The sequence below is a fragment of the Lissotriton vulgaris genome, chromosome 1_1, assembly GCF_964263255.1.
Source record: "Lissotriton vulgaris chromosome 1_1, aLisVul1.2, whole genome shotgun sequence".
NCBI lineage: Eukaryota > Metazoa > Chordata > Amphibia > Caudata > Salamandridae > Lissotriton > Lissotriton vulgaris.
In genome coordinates, this window is record NC_141685.1 from 989,356,149 (window position 1) to 989,373,927 (window position 17,779).

At 48.2% G+C, this 17,779-nt stretch overlaps 1 protein-coding gene across 2 annotated transcripts in view; it reads left to right on the forward strand.

The window, feature by feature from the left end:
• Positions 1–17,779, forward strand: part of AKAP8 (A-kinase anchoring protein 8) — an 895,754-nt gene that overhangs the window by 565,077 nt on the left and 312,898 nt on the right. For both annotated transcript variants that reach the window (XM_086960773.1, XM_086960782.1), the window contains exon 10: positions 247–388. In XM_086960773.1, the coding sequence (XP_086816899.1) occupies positions 247–388 (142 nt within the window). The remainder of the gene's footprint in view (positions 1–246; positions 389–17,779) is intronic.

The window sequence follows — 17,779 nt, forward strand, 5'->3', positions numbered from 1 at the left end:
AACCCAAGAGGGGAGAATTCAGTCGTTTTGCACAGTCTGATCTGAGATAGAGGATGGGACATTGAGTAGATTAAAAATTCTTTACAAAATGCATACACAGTGCTTGGTTTTATCTCGACTGTCAGAACTTGCACATTAAAAAACTTAGTTTGGGGGATAAGAGTAAATACATTACTGCATTATAGTTTCATATTTTATTGCATCCCTGCCCCAGTTTTAATGCATTTTAATGCATCTCTGTCCCAGAATTCAATTCACCTGCTCAGTCTGCAAGTTCCGCACCATTTCAGAGGAAGAAATACAAACACATCTGCGAAGTAATTTCCACAAAGAAACTCTTCAATTCATTGGTACAAAACTTCCAGAGAAAACAGTCGAGTTCTTACAGGTATGTATGCAATCATAACATTTGACTTTTAAAGCAACCCATATTAATGTTGCTATTTTTGCTGTTTGTTGGCCGTCTTTACAGTGATGAAGGACCCTCATGTTTGCTACGGAGTTATACTTTCCATCACCTATATAGACTTTTTGTAAAGCTTTCTACCTTTTTTAAAACTTTGCTAAAAATATGAAAATCTTCCTAATTAGTACAATATTTAGGTGAGGGGGTTCCAGTAATTAAACAGTGGGCTTTATGGCTTAACTGTGAGAAAGCCAACCAGGTATTGGATTTGAGGTTGGTAACAGAGAAGGGAACAGGTTCTACAGAAAAGATAGGAAATCAGTCAGTGGCTTGGTACTTGAATCCATAAGATTAACAGTGCAGGTTAATAGTGACAACTGGTGTTTGCTGCTAATAAACTACAGACCTGTGAGATGAAGTACTAGTTAATGTTATAATAAAAAAATCTGAATATTGAAAATGCTCAAATGAATTTTTAAAAGGAAAATAAAAGACAGTCATGTGTAAATATTAGTTCTCCAGCATTGGACGTCTTGTTTGCAAAGTGGAAATAAAGAGCACTAAAACAAAGTCTGCCTTTGACTTCTTAGGTGATGAAGGGACCCTCCTGAGCCTGTTTCTAAGGTTCAGACAAAAGGTTAGCTTTTTTTTCTTTCATTCCTTAGACTTCCAGTTTGACTCCTAAGCCTCTTTATAAGCATATCTGTAAGACATCACTCAAAAGTTCATGGTCTACTGCTCCTAAAATTCCTGTCAAAATATATATGCCAACACCTGGTGACTTCCTAGTCAACTGTTTAATTGAACGTTAAACCCTCTACTGCAAAACTGTCAGTTGCTGCTCACTATTTGCCTTTTGCTCCAATAGCGAAGGTGCCTCCATGGGCTGTTGAGCTAACCATTCTGATATATCAACACAGGTATGCAGTTCCTTAGAAAAAGAAAAAAAAAGGGGGGGAGAATAGTTGATGGGGAAGTGTCTAAGGAGATGGACAGGGGTCATTTTAATTAGGAACTGGGGCCCATACATACCCATATGGGTGTCATGCTTCATCATAGGATGTGCTCCTCATCGGGCTGACACTCTCCTGAGGCGGAAGAGATTTGGTAGGTTGTGCCTTGCATCCTTCACTACATCTCTCGCGCTAAACTATCATTTACTCTGCCCCCACTCGAGGAGGCTTAATAGCCATCCTAATTGGGTCCTCTTTTCAGAATCATTCTAAAAAGGTACACCCCAATTAAGTTTATTTGTGATTGGATTATCCTTGACACTAGCCCGGATTCCAACCATTGTGTAGATGAGTATTTTTTCGGCTCTGACGAATTGCCATCTGATCATTTTTGACAGACACAACAAGAAACATGTGACCTTTTGACTTTTTTATAGTTACCAGAGATCATTGCCTCTACTGCTAGCCACCACTTTTTTAATCAGACAAATAGTCTCACCTATTAAAACTTGTTTTAGAGACTACTTAGTCTATTTTAACAACACCATTTTTACACACAAACACATCACTGCACCAATCTACACTTGATGGCCCTACACCCCCATTTTACATACAGCTTTGGAAAAAAAGATCATCGATCTCCGAAGGGGTCCTGTAGGACATTGCAGCACCGGCCCGCCGAGGAGCATGCACTATAATGAAGCATGACACCTGTCTGGGTGTGTGAGTCCTTTACGGACCCCCCATCTCCTTTGACACTTTCATACCAACTATTCCTCCCCACCCTTTTAGCTTTTTAGGTCGAGGACCTAAAGGCTGCGCTTGCGCAGTCTTTGGTCGGAGATTTAATGTTTTTGAGACGGGGCTTGAACCCGCCTCTCTCATCCACCTCTCCTCCATTGGCTGGCTTCCTAAATGGAGACCAGCCATTGGAGGAAAGGGGCATCACTCCTATCAAGCCCCGGCTTTTTCGGATTCGGAGGCGTGTTTTTGGCGTTCTTTCCACCTGTGACGTCATCCGTCACTCAGAACACCAAAACACGCCCCCGAATCCGAAAATGCTCGGAGCTTTGCGGCCACCATTTTCCTGCTCCTTAAGATGAGGTAGGCTGCGGCTGTCCTCGTTTCCCGCCGTATTTTTTCTGCCCCCCTCCCACTGTCCGTCTCTTTGTTCCCGTCCCCCTCCCGCATCTCGTTCCCCGCTGTGTCTTTTTCCCACCGTCCGTGTCTTTGTCCGTGTCAGTCAAAGGTTTGGTGTGAGATTTTCATCCTACCCCACTTCTGGGCTTTGACTTCCCATGTAGTGTATGAGGGTGTCTCCTGCGACTTTCTAGGTCGCCTGTAAATAAACCTAAACCCTTTCAAAGTCAGGTGGTCTTATACCTCTATCTGTAGCATGTTCCTCTATCTGTAGCAGTGTGCCCTCTACCTTCGCTCAGTGTTTCAGCTCGGGCAGCCAACTGCGATGCGTTTGACTCGAATTGTTCTTCCGATTATGGGTTATCTGCCTTTTAGCTGCTAATAATGCTAAGTCAGTGAATCGTGTATTAACTCTTTTTTTCCTGCGGGCAAGCAAACAGCTGACGCGCTCCTTCCGCCAGGCCTACCGTCAGTCAGCTGCGCGGCGTGCCTGCGTTGAGTGTGTGTGAGAGGTCGCGCAGGGAGGGTCTGAAGCTGCAGTGAGACACGGCGCCCGAGCAGCAGCGGCAGCTGGGAGAGGAGCCCGAGCAGCGCCCCCTGCCACGCACCCAGGACTCCGGAACACAGCTCCAGGCCGTGCAGGACTCGCAGCCAGGGCTCTCTGGGGAGGCTGCTCCCTTCCCTGTGTATTTTCCGTCTAATTTTACCCCGCCCCTTCTGTCCCCACCCGCCGCAGCGCCATGTCCGCCGGAGGAGACTTCGGGAATCCGCTGCGCAAGTTCAAGCTGGTCTGCCTGGGGGAGCAGAGCGGTGAGTACGAAGGGGAGGGGGGGGCTAGAAGGATGTGGGTTGTTGTCTCCTCTGTCAACTGGTGTTCAGCTTAGACACAACTACTCGCTGTTGACTAGTGCCCTCAACACCCCCATCCGAAACCCGTTCCCTAGGAGAGGACACCTGGAGCCTGTTCTGATTCTCGCCCACGTCGCAAAGAGCTTCAGGTCCATAAAAATACTACGTGCCACGTACACTTTCTCCAGCTTGACACCAGAAACCAGCCCGTAGGTTCCTAGCATGCACCTAAATCAATGACTTCCCTTGGTTTCTCCCTCCAGGCCTTTGATTCATAACCACTGTCCACCTCCTGCCCCTACATTTGAACAAGGCTGGTCAGTGCCACACCCAATTTTTTTCTTTTGCCTACGTCTCACCACAGGGCAACATGCACCTAACAAATGTACAGTGGTAGGATATGGTTTTGCTAAACACTTTCTACTACTACTCACCCCACTTAGTTAAATACTTATGCATTCCCAAGCTTAACTTCCCACCCTAACTCACTGCCTCCAATAGTGCCCGCCCCAGTTTGCCTAGTACCTCTATGACCCCCCCACAAGCATTGGCCTCCCTTAACTCTCCCCCCATGTTATAGAAAACCTCCCACCAGACTTCCAAACCAAAATTATTTTTCCTAACTGGCCCTTCACTTTTCATCACAATGTTTTACCCATGGCCTGACAACCACCTCTATTTCCCTTTTCCCCCATCCAAACCCCCTGATTACCCCCCTGATTGTGCTTGTTTTCTTGCCTTCTGCCCCCTGATTGCACTCGTTTTTCTTGCCTTCTGCCCCCTGATTGCACTAGTTTTTCTTACCTCTGCTCCCCTGATTGTGCTCGTTTTTTTGCCTTCTGCCCTCTGATTGCTCTCTTTTTTCTTGCCTTATGCCCCCTGATTGCACTCATTTTTCTTGCCTCCTGCCCCCTGATTGCACTTGTTTTTCTTGCCTCTGCTCCCCTGATTGTGCTCGTTTTCTTGCCTTCTGCCCCCCGATTGCACTCGTTTTTCTTGCCTTCTGCCCCCTGATTGCACTCGTTTTGCTTGCCTTCTTCCCCCTGATTGCACTCGTTTTTTTCTTGCCTTCTGCCCCCTGGTTGCACTCGTTTTTCTTCCCTCTGCTCCCCAAATGTGCCATTTTTCTTGTGTTTTTCTTGCCTCTGCTCCCCTGATTGTGCCATTTTTCTTGCCTCTGCTCCCCTAATTGTGCCATTTGTCTTGCCTCTGCTCCCCTGATTGTGCCATTTGTCTTGTCTCTGCTCCCCTGATTGTGCCATTTTTCTTGCCTCTGCCCCGATTGTGCTCGTTTTCTTGCCTTCTGCCCCCTGATTCCACTCGTTTTTCCTGCCTTCTGCCCCCTGATTGCACTAGTTTGTCTTGCCTTCTGCCCCCTGATTCCACTCGTTTTTCCTGCCTTCTTCCCCCTGATTGCACTCGTTTTTTTCTTGCCTTCTGCCCCCTGGTTGCACTTGTTTTTCTTCCCTCTGCTCCCCTAAATGTGCCATTTTTCTTGTGTTTTTCTTGCCTCTGCTCCCCTGATTGTGCCATTTTTCTTTCCTCTGATCCCCTAATTGTGCCATTTTTCTTGCCTCTGCTCCCCTGATTGTGCCATTTGTCTTGCCTCTGCTCCCCTGATTGTGCCATTTTTCTTGCCTCTGCCCCCTGATTGTGCTCGTTTTCTTGCCTTCTGCCCCCTGATTCCACTCGTTTTTCCTGCCTTCTGCCCCCTGATTGCACTAGTTTTTCTTGCCTTCTGCCCCCTTATTGCACTCGTTTTTTTCTTGCCTTCTGCCTCTGATTACACTCGTTTTTCTTGCCTTCTGCCCCCTGATTGCACTCGTTTTGCTTGCCTTCTTCCCCCTGATTGCACTCGTTTTTTTCTTGCCTTCTGCCCCCTGGTTGCACTCGTTTTTCTTCCCTCTGCTCCCCAAATGTGCCATTTTTCTTGTGTTTTTCTTGCCTCTGCTCCCCTGATTGTGCCATTTTTCTTGCCTCTGCTCCCCTAATTGTGCCATTTTTCTTGCCTCTGCTCCCCTGATTGTGCCATTTGTCTTGTCTCTGCTCCCCTGATTGTGCCATTTTTCTTGCCTCTGCCCAGATTGTGCTCGTTTTCTTGCCTTCTGCCCCCTGATTCCACTCGTTTTTCCTGCCTTCTGCCCCCTGATTGCACTAGTTTGTCTTGCCTTCTGCCCCCTGATTCCACTCGTTTTTCCTGCCTTCTTCCCCCTGATTGCACTCGTTTTTTTCTTGCCTTCTGCCCCCTGGTTGCACTCGTTTTTCTTCCCTCTGCTCCCCTAAAAGTGCCATTTTACTTGTGTTTTTCTTGCCTCTGCTCCCCTGATTGTGCCATTTTTCTTGCCTCTGCTCCCCTAATTGTGCCATTTGTCTTGCCTCTGCTCCCCTGATTGTGCCATTTGTCTTGTCTCTGCTCCCCTGATTGTGCCATTTTTCTTGCCTCTGCCCAGATTGTGCTCGTTTTCTTGCCTTCTGCCCCCTGATTCCACTCGTTTTTCCTGCCTTCTGCCCCCTGATTGCACTAGTTTGTCTTGCCTTCTGCCCCCTGATTCCACTCGTTTTTCCTGCCTTCTTCCCCCTGATTGCACTCGTTTTTTTCTTGCCTTCTGCCCCCTGGTTGCACTCGTTTTTCTTCCCTCTGCTCCCCTAAATGTGCCATTTTTCTTGTGTTTTTCTTGCCTCTGCTCCCCTGATTGTGCCATTTTTCTTGCCTCTGATCCCCTAATTGTGCCATTTTTCTTGCCTCTGCTCCCCTGATTGTGCCATTTGTCTTGCCTCTGCTCCCCTGATTGTGCCATTTTCTTGCCTCTGCCCCCTGATTGTGCTCGTTTTCTTGCCTTCTGCCCCCTGATTGCACTCGTTTTTCTTCCCTCTGCTCCCCAAATGTGCCATTTTTCTTGTGTTTTTCTTGCCTCTGCTCCCCTGATTGTGCCATTTTTCTTGCCTCTGCTCCCCTAATTGTGCCATTTGTCTTGCCTCTGCTCCCCTGATTGTGCCATTTGTCTTGTCTCTGCTCCCCTGATTGTGCCATTTTTCTTGCCTCTGCCCCGATTGTGCTCGTTTTCTTGCCTTCTGCCCCCTGATTCCACTCGTTTTTCCTGCCTTCTGCCCCCTGATTGCACTAGTTTGTCTTGCCTTCTGCCCCCTGATTCCACTCGTTTTTCCTGCCTTCTTCCCCCTGATTGCACTCGTTTTTTTCTTGCCTTCTGCCCCCTGGTTGCACTTGTTTTTCTTCCCTCTGCTCCCCTAAATGTGCCATTTTTCTTGTGTTTTTCTTGCCTCTGCTCCCCTGATTGTGCCATTTTTCTTTCCTCTGATCCCCTAATTGTGCCATTTTTCTTGCCTCTGCTCCCCTGATTGTGCCATTTGTCTTGCCTCTGCTCCCCTGATTGTGCCATTTTTCTTGCCTCTGCCCCCTGATTGTGCTCGTTTTCTTGCCTTCTGCCCCCTGATTCCACTCGTTTTTCCTGCCTTCTGCCCCCTGATTGCACTAGTTTTTCTTGCCTTCTGCCCCCTTATTGCACTCGTTTTTTTCTTGCCTTCTGCCTCTGATTACACTCGTTTTTCTTGCCTTCTGCCCCCTGATTGCACTCGTTTTGCTTGCCTTCTTCCCCCTGATTGCACTCGTTTTTTTCTTGCCTTCTGCCCCCTGGTTGCACTCGTTTTTCTTCCCTCTGCTCCCCAAATGTGCCATTTTTCTTGTGTTTTTCTTGCCTCTGCTCCCCTGATTGTGCCATTTTTCTTGCCTCTGCTCCCCTAATTGTGCCATTTTTCTTGCCTCTGCTCCCCTGATTGTGCCATTTGTCTTGTCTCTGCTCCCCTGATTGTGCCATTTTTCTTGCCTCTGCCCAGATTGTGCTCGTTTTCTTGCCTTCTGCCCCCTGATTCCACTCGTTTTTCCTGCCTTCTGCCCCCTGATTGCACTAGTTTGTCTTGCCTTCTGCCCCCTGATTCCACTCGTTTTTCCTGCCTTCTTCCCCCTGATTGCACTCGTTTTTTTCTTGCCTTCTGCCCCCTGGTTGCACTCGTTTTTCTTCCCTCTGCTCCCCTAAAAGTGCCATTTTACTTGTGTTTTTCTTGCCTCTGCTCCCCTGATTGTGCCATTTTTCTTGCCTCTGCTCCCCTAATTGTGCCATTTGTCTTGCCTCTGCTCCCCTGATTGTGCCATTTGTCTTGTCTCTGCTCCCCTGATTGTGCCATTTTTCTTGCCTCTGCCCAGATTGTGCTCGTTTTCTTGCCTTCTGCCCCCTGATTCCACTCGTTTTTCCTGCCTTCTGCCCCCTGATTGCACTAGTTTGTCTTGCCTTCTGCCCCCTGATTCCACTCGTTTTTCCTGCCTTCTTCCCCCTGATTGCACTCGTTTTTTTCTTGCCTTCTGCCCCCTGGTTGCACTCGTTTTTCTTCCCTCTGCTCCCCTAAATGTGCCATTTTTCTTGTGTTTTTCTTGCCTCTGCTCCCCTGATTGTGCCATTTTTCTTGCCTCTGATCCCCTAATTGTGCCATTTTTCTTGCCTCTGCTCCCCTGATTGTGCCATTTGTCTTGCCTCTGCTCCCCTGATTGTGCCATTTTCTTGCCTCTGCCCCCTGATTGTGCTCGTTTTCTTGCCTTCTGCCCCCTGATTCCACTCGTTTTTCCTGCCTTCTGCCCCCTGATTGCACTAGTTTTTCTTGCCTTCTGCCCCCTTATTGCACTCGTTTTTTCCTTGCCTTCTGCCTCTGATTGCACTCGTTTTTATTGCCTCTGCTCCCTTAAATGTGCCATTTTTCTTGTGTTTTTCTTGCCTCTGCTTCCCTGATTGTGCCATTTTTCTTGCCTCTGCTCCCCTAATTGTGCCATTTGTCTTGCCTCTGCTCCCCTGATTGTGCCATTTTTCTTGCCTCTGCTCCCCTGATTGTGCCATTTTTCTTGCCTCTGCCCCCCTGATTGTGCTCGTTTTCTTGCCTTCTGCCCCCTGATTGCACTCGTTTTTCTTGCCTTCTGCACCCTTATTGCACTCGTTTTTTTCTTGCCTTCTGCCCCCTGATTGCACTCGTTTTTCCTGCCTTCTTCCCCCTGATTGCACTCGTTTTTTTCTTGCCTTCTGCCCCCTGGTTGCACTCGTTTTTCTTCCCTCTGCTCCCCTAAATGTGCCATTTTTCTTGTGTTTTTCTTGCCTCCTGCCCCCTGATTGCACTTGTTTTTCTTGCCTCTGTTCCCCTGATTGTGCTCGTTTTCTTGCCTTCTGCCCCCTGATTGCACTCGTTTTTCTTGCCTTCTGCCCCCTGATTGCACTCGTTTTGCTTGCCTTCTTCCCCCTGATTGCACTGGTTTTTTTCTTGCCTTCTGCCCCCTGGTTGCACTCGTTTTTCATGCCTCTGCTCCCCTAAATGTGCCATTTTTCTTGTGTTTTTCTTGCCTCTGCTCCCCTGATTGTGCCATTTTTTTGCCTCTGCTCCCCTAATTGTGCCATTTTTCTTGCCTCTGCTCCCCTGATTTTGCCATTTGTCTTGCCTCTGCTCCCCTGATTGTACCATTTTTCTTGCCTCTGCCCCCTGATTGTGCTCGTTTTCTTGCCTTCTGCCCCCTGATTGCACTCGTTTTTCCTGCCTTCTGCCCCCTGATTGCACTAGTTTTTCTTGCCTTCTGCCCCCGTATTGCACTAGTTTTTTCTTGCCTTCTGCCCCCTGATTGCACTAGTTTTTCTTGCCTCTGCTCCCCTGATTGTGCTGGTTTTTATGCCTTCCGCCCCTGATTGCACTCGTTTTTCTTGCCTTCTGCCCCCTGATTGCACTAGTTTTTCTTGCCTCTGCTCCCCTAATTGTGCCATTTTTCTTGCCTCTGCCCCCCTGATTGTGCTATTGCCAATGTAAATGACAATGCCATTTATTTTTTTTGTAGTTGGCTCTATGTGTGGGTGGCACTGTCTGTGTGAGGGTGGCTTTGTGTAGGGTGTAGCTATTGGCATTATAAATGACAATGCCATTTATTTAACGATTAAGCTATCGGCAATGTAAATGACAATGCCATTGATGATTTTAAAAAAAAAAAGAAATGTCATGAGCAATGCCAATAGCTCTACCTTTAATGATGCCGAGACCATTGCATTGTAAATGCTTGTTCTTTTTCCAAGGAAGATCAAACACCATTCTGGAAAGCCATTCTCTCTGTGCACCACACCTTCTGATTGGGGTAAAGGTCTTGTGAAATCCTATGGACAAGTAACCGTAGAAATGACTGTGAATGCCTCTGCCAATCCTGCTTAGGAAAGACATGCAATAACTCAATGACTTCTGCATTATAGAATCCTTCTGGATTATTATGAATATTAGAATAATTTCCCAATGCGTGCGAGGACATGGAACACTTTATATGCAATATACATAAATATATACAGATATTCAAGTGCCTGATGCTAGCAGCTGGGAGCTGTGCTGGCACTTAGCCATGAATAATACAACAGTAAACCCCGCACACAAGGCTTACTCTTCTGAAGAATACAGAAAGTATGAATCACCTGTCAGGAGTTACCAAGCACTGGGCTGTGTTTGTACATTTTAGCAAGCACTTCACTACAGTGAGTAAAACCGGTTTGTACCATCATTCATTTGGGGAAATTGGTGCAGTCTTACAAGCTAGTGTGCAACCTCACCCACTTTAATTATATACTGAGAGAGGTGAAGAGTACTGCATGTTCATATGCAAAGGAGCACCATCCATAAAATATCAAGGCAAATTTAGAAAGAAAAAAAAACTTTCCTAAAAGGACATTGCTGTAACTATAGTATGACTGCTGCCTAACATGTGTAATTAGTAACAGAGCTGCTTGATATACTTCTTTTCCTGGATATCATAAAGAACCTTAAAACGCAGAGAAGGCATCATGCTATTTGGTAAATTGGAGGACTTTAGTTCCAAAGAGAAAAAAAAGGAAATTCATGTCCTCTGTCCACTGTGACTGTCTGAATCTCAAGAGAGTTTCTCAAAGAAGAAAAGGTTGAGAAGAAAAGAGGTCATCATTGACTTTCCTCTCAGTGGGGCGTGGCTAACCGTCGTACATGGCGGCTGCCTGATCACCGAGCTACTGGCCAGGGGTCGCGATTGGAGCCGTATACTTGCACTCAGACGGCACCCGATCCCTCACAGAGTACTGGGGAAGTGCGTTGGGGGCCCTGGTCTCCTGCTACCTGTGCTGGAGCCCCGTGGACCGCCTGGAGGGGCTCGATCTGCGAAGATGTGCAACAGCCAGATGTGGGACAAAATGGTGGCTCCTGTCCCCCTCTCCTAGGATTCGGCTGATGGAGAGATCATGGGGTTGCTGGCGTTGCCCCGTGTCTGCCCCAGGCGATTTCTGCACGCTGTGAGGCAAATTGCTCCTCTGCTTGCACTGTTGGGACCCGAGGAGGGACGCCCTTCTCGGCGCAGCGAGACGCGGTTCTGGAGATTGCAACATCCATCGGCATGCGCTGGGGCCTGACTGGGGAGCGGCGCAGCCCCGAGCTGACCGGCAGCTTCTTTTTTTAATTTATGCTGCTTGTGGTGTGGCGCCTATTGACACCGTTGGCCTGGCCTGGAGGCGCTGGTGCGGGCTCAAACTGACACACAGACTCATCGGCTGAGCCACCCTCTGTGAGTCCGCTCTGATTCCTGCCCCAGCGCTTAGGGGTATGGAGTAACTGTTTGCGGAGGCAGGACTCCTGTTCACTCTACTTCTGTGGGGGGCACGCTGGGACTTGTAACAAGTGTGCCCCCCCCCCCCCCCCCCCTCACAACTGATTTGGGCCTGTACCTACCCCTGGGGAGCGGACACTGTGGGGAAGTCCTGGCCGGCTGCCTTGAAGCAGCCCCCTCATTTTGCGTGATGGTTGCTGAAGCCATTTGACCAGGTTGCAGTGCGCGCACGCTCGGGCCCCTCAAGTTGCTCTTGTTCCTGCTCAGACTGTTGCCGGATGGAATCCCTTCTGGCCGTTAAAACCGCAGAGTTACCTTTTCGGCGGAACAGCTTGTAGCTATACTTCCTCTTGGGTGCACCACAGGGTAGATACTGCGCGGTGCGGTGTCTTCATCTGGTTGGAGCTGGCGGGGGCGCCGCCCTTATAAATTGCACCTTTATCTATCCCCGGCTCATACACTAATAGCTACTCAAGGACTACTCCTCTATCTGACAATTCACTGGTGCTTTACCGACATGCTTGGTAATGGTGAATTGATACGCTGGTGGTTTGCGTTCGCATGCAGATACCCTTCTGGCATTGAACTGGGGCAGTGTAACGCCACTCAAGCTTTGCCTTACTACCACTTGATCGAGGCGGCAGCCTACAGCGAGGTGTCTGGTTACCCTGAGCCTCCTGTTTTTTAGGGAATTCGGAGTACCAGCTGCCTGTGAGATGCTACTCTTATCCGTACTCACCGTGGTGCAACCCTCAACAGCCAGGGACCGCTATCCCTTTATCCCTCCCATTGACCCTGCTACACCTCTTGTGATAAGATGGGTTGGGCAAAGGGCAGGAATCAGGACATGGAGGACTCTAGCCCTGCTTCAAATGCCACCTCCACGGAGATGGTGCCGCCCACGGCGGGGGACGCCCAAATGGACAAGCTAGATTTAATCTTGCAGGAAATTCGCCAATCTCTGGCGCTGATGGAACAGCAGCTGGGGACTCTGACAGCGGACATCGCTCTCATTCGGAATGATCATAAGAAATTGGCCAACAAGGTTTCCGCGAACAGGATGGCAGTACAAAACCTAATCCCAAAGCAGAAATAACATGCAACTGAGCTGGAGCGGATGCAACACCAGATAGTACAGCTTCAAGAGAGGATCGAGGAAGCAGAGGGCAGAGCACGTCGCAACAATATACGCATTATTGGCTTGCCGGAGGACGTGGAGGGCCAAAAGGCTAAGCTCTATATTGAAACTTGGCTTAAACAGGCATTGAAATACACGAATACTCTTCCCGCATATTCGTCGAATATTCCCTTACTAGGCATCCCAAACACATCCGGAAAACACTAACCACTCTCCAGTTGGACCCCTGGACGCAAGCTAGAGTGACGACAATTGGGGACCTATTTGGTGATAAAATGCTACTTACACACTCTGATTTCAGAAATGAGAGAGGTGTCACAGACTCACTGTTTTTGACCTACACGAGCCTGACACAGTATGTTTTGGCCACCTGATGGTGCAGAGCCCGATACCCATGAGTTGGTTCATCACATGTATCTTATGGGGAGTGGTAGCCACTTAACCAGATGGTTCTACTGGGGCATACGTGCTCACCGTCCTACTCCGCTCGCCTCGACTCGTACCAAATGGGAACTGGATTTTGATAGGCCATTGTCTGACAAGGAGTGGGCAACAGTATTAGAATACCCAAAATGGGTCCCCGTTACTCTCGTTTTAAATTCATTCAATATAAGATCACACAAAGAGCGTACTTGACCCCCCCCCCCCCCCATCGCCTACATGCCAGTTTTCCTGCTCTCCTGCCACACTGTCCTTGGTTCCCAGAGCAAGACGCCAATCTGTTACATATGTTGTGGGACTGCCCTACCTTGCGGACATATTGGGGGGGTATAATCACAATCCTACAGGAGGTAGAAGGGAACATGGGATGGCATAAAGTAGAAACAAGTATACTAGGTCTATACAAAAGACATAAAGAACTTAAAGTACAAAACAGGTTTGTGGACTTAGCTCTACTCCCTGCAAAATGTGGGATCACTAAGAAGTGGAAATCCCCAAGGACCCCTACAATACTTAGTTGGATAGATGAAGTAGAGAGGTGGGGTCTAGCAGAGAGTGTGGCGATCCTCAGGGAAGACAAAAGAGGCCTGAGGAAGGAACCGATCGCTATGAGTTGGGACCAATAAGAGTACTTATCCTGGCACTAGGCAATTATCAATTAAACTGGACACGATATGGTGTGGCTCGTCAGCACGGGTGGGGGGAGGGGAGTTAATCAAAAGTATATTATTGTCAGTTTATTTACATAGGTACTAAGCTAATTGCTACACAACACGACATGAAGATCTGATCTGCTCCAATGACTGCTGCTCCACTGATTGCCCGTGTAGGTGGGACCATGTTTGTTTTGCGTGAATGCGCACTGATATGTCTTTGTCTTTTTCGGGTGTTGTTACAACAATGGAAATTTATATGGTTCTTTTATGAAGAAAATAACACTTTTATGTCTTTTCTACATGTACTGTAACTGGAGACGATGACCAAAGTTTGTTTTAAAAAAAAAAAGACTTTCCCATCAATGTCGTCCCAGTTCACTATTGAAGACTTTGATGGCCTCAAGAAGTAACGACACTGATATGTTCTCCAGTGGCGGCTCCTCCGCTAAGGCGGAGGGGCATCGCCCCACTGCTTGTTGAGCTGCGGAAAATAAAAATAAGAAGTTATTATCATTTTATTTTTCCTTGCAGGACTCCAGCCAGATCAGGTGGGGTGGGGCTAGGCTCCCCGCCGTCAGAGGGCGCTGGAGTGGTGTGCACTCCCTCCTTAAGTGTGCATGATGGCTTGATCAGCCCTCTGTGGCCTGCAAAACAGTACTGCGAACTTGGAGAACGTGCTCACCTCCCAGGTACTGCCTGAGCGGCCAAACAGGCCGTTCAGACCAATCACGACGCTGCTCCTGCAGTGTCGTGATTGGCTGGGAGAGTCCGGGAGCCTGGTTGCTTCCCGTGCTGGTGCGGACAAAGGAGAGACATGCAGCGGGGGGTGTGGCAGCGAAGAAAAAGAAGATAACTTTATTTTTCATTTTTTTCACCCCTCACCTCCCCGCTTGCTTGCCCGTCCGCCGCACCTCCCCCGTTACAAGGCAGCTGCTACTGATGTTCACTTTCAAAGAAAGGCTTACACTCAGTCAAAACCCCAACATCATTCAGAAAAGTTATCAATTTTGTAAAAGTTGCGACAGACACAGAAGTTGCACTCAATGTCTGTCCATTCGACATCTCCACAACTTTTGATGTCATATTTATCAATATTAGGACAGAACTCAACTTCAGACAAGTCAACATTGATCCAGTCTTCACATATTGTTCATTTGCCAAAGAAAAGGCTGCGCTACGTATTGCCTATGCATTCACCTCAGCCATTAGGAGCTTGGCGTTTCATCATTCCAGCAGATCTTTTTCACATGCCTTTAAAATCTCTTGTCCTAATTCTGAATCTCAAACTTGTGGTGGTTTCGAGGCATAGTTCCATGTCTCCAATTAGAAAGGAACAGTTGACTCCCAGTCATTCTCCAGTCTAATGGCGCCACCTCCACCAAGGGGTGTTGACTTCGATAAGCCACAAGGAAGCATAAGAGAGCTAAATCTCATTCTCTTGCAAAACCTGCTCATTCTGCTTTCAACACTGAGACATCCTTGCGTGGGTCTCAATCTAGGGTTTCAACAGTGGACAGAATTACTACTTTTCAGCATGTCTTAGATCAAGGAGCTATGAAACTGAATATACCCGAAGCCCGGGACAAGGGCGGGACCGTCTGTGGCCGTCCGAGGCCGAATAAGGACGGGACGGGGCCCTTCTCTTGGACTCTTGCCACGGATTTCCACCGAAAGGTCAGTGCGCTGTGTTAATTACATTCTACGTCACAAGGGTATGGATGTAAATGGAGCAGGGAAGGGGCGAAAGTCCATTACATGAAGTGTTGTGGGGACCATAAATCAGTTTTTAATTCGTCTGCCCTACAAAGGGAGATTGAACTTACGGAGAAAAGACTATCTATGGACCAAATTCTTGACAAGCGGTCTTCATTGGGATCAATAGCTACAGCCCTATCCCCAGTACCTGGTCCAACACTCCCACCATCATTGCTAATACCGGTTGCATTGCCAGGACATAATACGGTGCCGGCTAGACTGACAGGGGAGGCTAACAGCTCGAAAGAGGTAGTGGTGATGCTGCATAGCCCACCAGTGAACAGGGCTACGACAGAGGCCGTACTAGTAACCCCCCCCCCCCCAAATTCACAACTCACTAGATCTGGCCAGTCTACCCGATTGGCCTTGGATACCAACCCAGGGGTGTCAAGTAAAACACTGGACCAAGCAGCTAAAAGGAAGCGCAGTGCTGCCCTAATAAACAAGAATACTAAAAGGCAAAAACGTTTTACCAAGGAGCCAGAACCTCCTTGGGCTGAGTTAGAGGGTCAGCACTCTGGAGCAGATAAGTCACTTATTGAAGTCGAAGAAACATAATCGCCATGAGAGAGAGGAGGGGATTTTTGGGCCAAAATGGAACGGATATTTATAGAGTCTTGCCTCCCGATCCACAAGACTGGACTCCATCGAGAAAAGACTGTCCTACCTTGAATCACTCTGTATACCGAAAGTGGGAGGGACGGTTAGGGGCCCAACGGAAATGGTCGGTAATGGTACAAGAACAGAAGGCCCAAGTCAGACAGGTACTCAAAGTACAACCCCAGTAGTGACAACCATTGAGAGTGTGCCACCTGCCCAAAGTGGCATAGTAGATATACACCAATCTACCCAGCTAGCAACAGTATCACAAAGCCCCTTAGCTAACACAGGGAATATGGGGGGTAGTGGGGCGATAGGAGGTAACAGCCACGGACAAGGTCACAAACAGGGAGAGAATCTGGGCAAGGGGGCTGGACCTCTGAGCCCTGGCAGGCCTGAGTTTCCCCGCCTAGCATTGACCCCGGAGTCAGCTCCCTATGTAGTGGTTCTTGTGGGAGTACCTTCACTGAGCTCGGGAAAGGTCAAGAATTATAGGGACCTCAAAAATAAATTTATTTACTGGCTGAACCGCTATAGACCCCTGCTGAACGGGGGAACCAGGGAAATCTTATTTTCCAGACGAGTAGATTGGGTGGGAGCCAGAGAGAAGAACATAGAAGGGGACTGCATTGTGATTAATTTCAGGAATAACTGGACAGTGAGGCACATTTGCAACCCGGAGTCTGGTAGTCCAGACACGTCTATTAGAACATTGCCACTAACCTATTTTTACCCAGGTACATACAGCAATAACCGCTCTGAGCATTTGTGGGAGGGGAATTAACTGGAGTGCTGTTGATTATCAGTAAGGCAGCTGTATCTTAGGTAACATTAATAGGAATGGCCCCTTAAATAGCCCAACGTCATTTGACATGTTCTACCACCATAACAGATACAGTAACCTGGATGCTGTAGACTGACTAATGGAATCAAGGAATCCCCCCCTTGCTGCAAAACCGACTGTAAGAATTTGCAGGCAACAAAAGCCATCTTTAGTGAAATGAAGCACCTCCTTTCTGTGTCAGGATTTGTGGCAGAGGAAGGCATGGTGGGGGAAAGAAAAAGTCATATCAGAAGGGATTTACTGAGTGGGATTGGATGTGATATGGAAAGTGGTTGCATTAAGGCTAGAGATATAGGGGGAAGAGGAGACTGTTACGCAAGCGAAAGGGGGGTTTGACACAGCCTTTCTAGATCACCAGCCCAGGGTGTAAACAGTAGCCTAAAACAAAAGAAAGAATACGGGAGTGCCAACATAGTTTCCTGGAATGTTGCAGGCCTGAAAAACAAACTAACATCAGAAGACTGGGGTCTGTTAATGGACAAACACGATATCTGCCTTATGCAGGAGACGTGGGCCATTGGCGATTACCAACGAAGTGGGTTTGCAACATTCAATGTCCCGGCAACAAAAGGGGGTAGAGGCAGACCGTCAGGAGGGCTTAGTACGTGGGTAGCCACTCACCTGGGCGTTACGGCGAAACTGATGACAGTTAACTCCCCAGACATCTCATGTGTCTTGCTAACACTTCCAGGGAACAAACACTTAGCCTTAATTAACATGTATTCCAAGCCAACACAGAGTGGCCAGGAGTCCTTGGTCATTGATATATTGAGGGGATTTGTCAGGACACTAGACCCTGAGGTTGGTATAATCATTGGGGGGGGATTTCAACTGTCAATTTGAACCCCTTGGTAACCCAAATGTGGAGGACCCTGATGAAGAAAACCAATATTGGAATATACCGGAACCATCAATCCCTATAGTAAAAGCATGGACCCCTTCGGTACTCCAAATTACGTCCCTCACATTGGCTCTATCAGTAAGACCCTGTAATGGCCGATTAAAATCGGATAGGCCTGGAAAGGTGACGTTTAACAGAGTTGGCCAATCTTCGATCATCGATTACATTTTGATCGAATCCAGATCGTGGGACAAGGTCCTGGACTTTAAGATCCATTTACGGTCGGACAGCGACCACAACGCCCTGGTAATGTCCCTGAAGCCAGGGAGCTGGGGACTGAGAAACAGCATCCCAGAGCTGAATCCCCCCTCACAGCCTCTTCTGCACACCAACAGGAGGAGAGTAAAATGGCCTTCTATCATGGCCTCCGCTGAATGGCAGTCCCTAATCTACCTTCAAGTCTTGCCCCTCCTTAGCGATATGGCAGAGGTGGCTTCTGAGGGGGCAG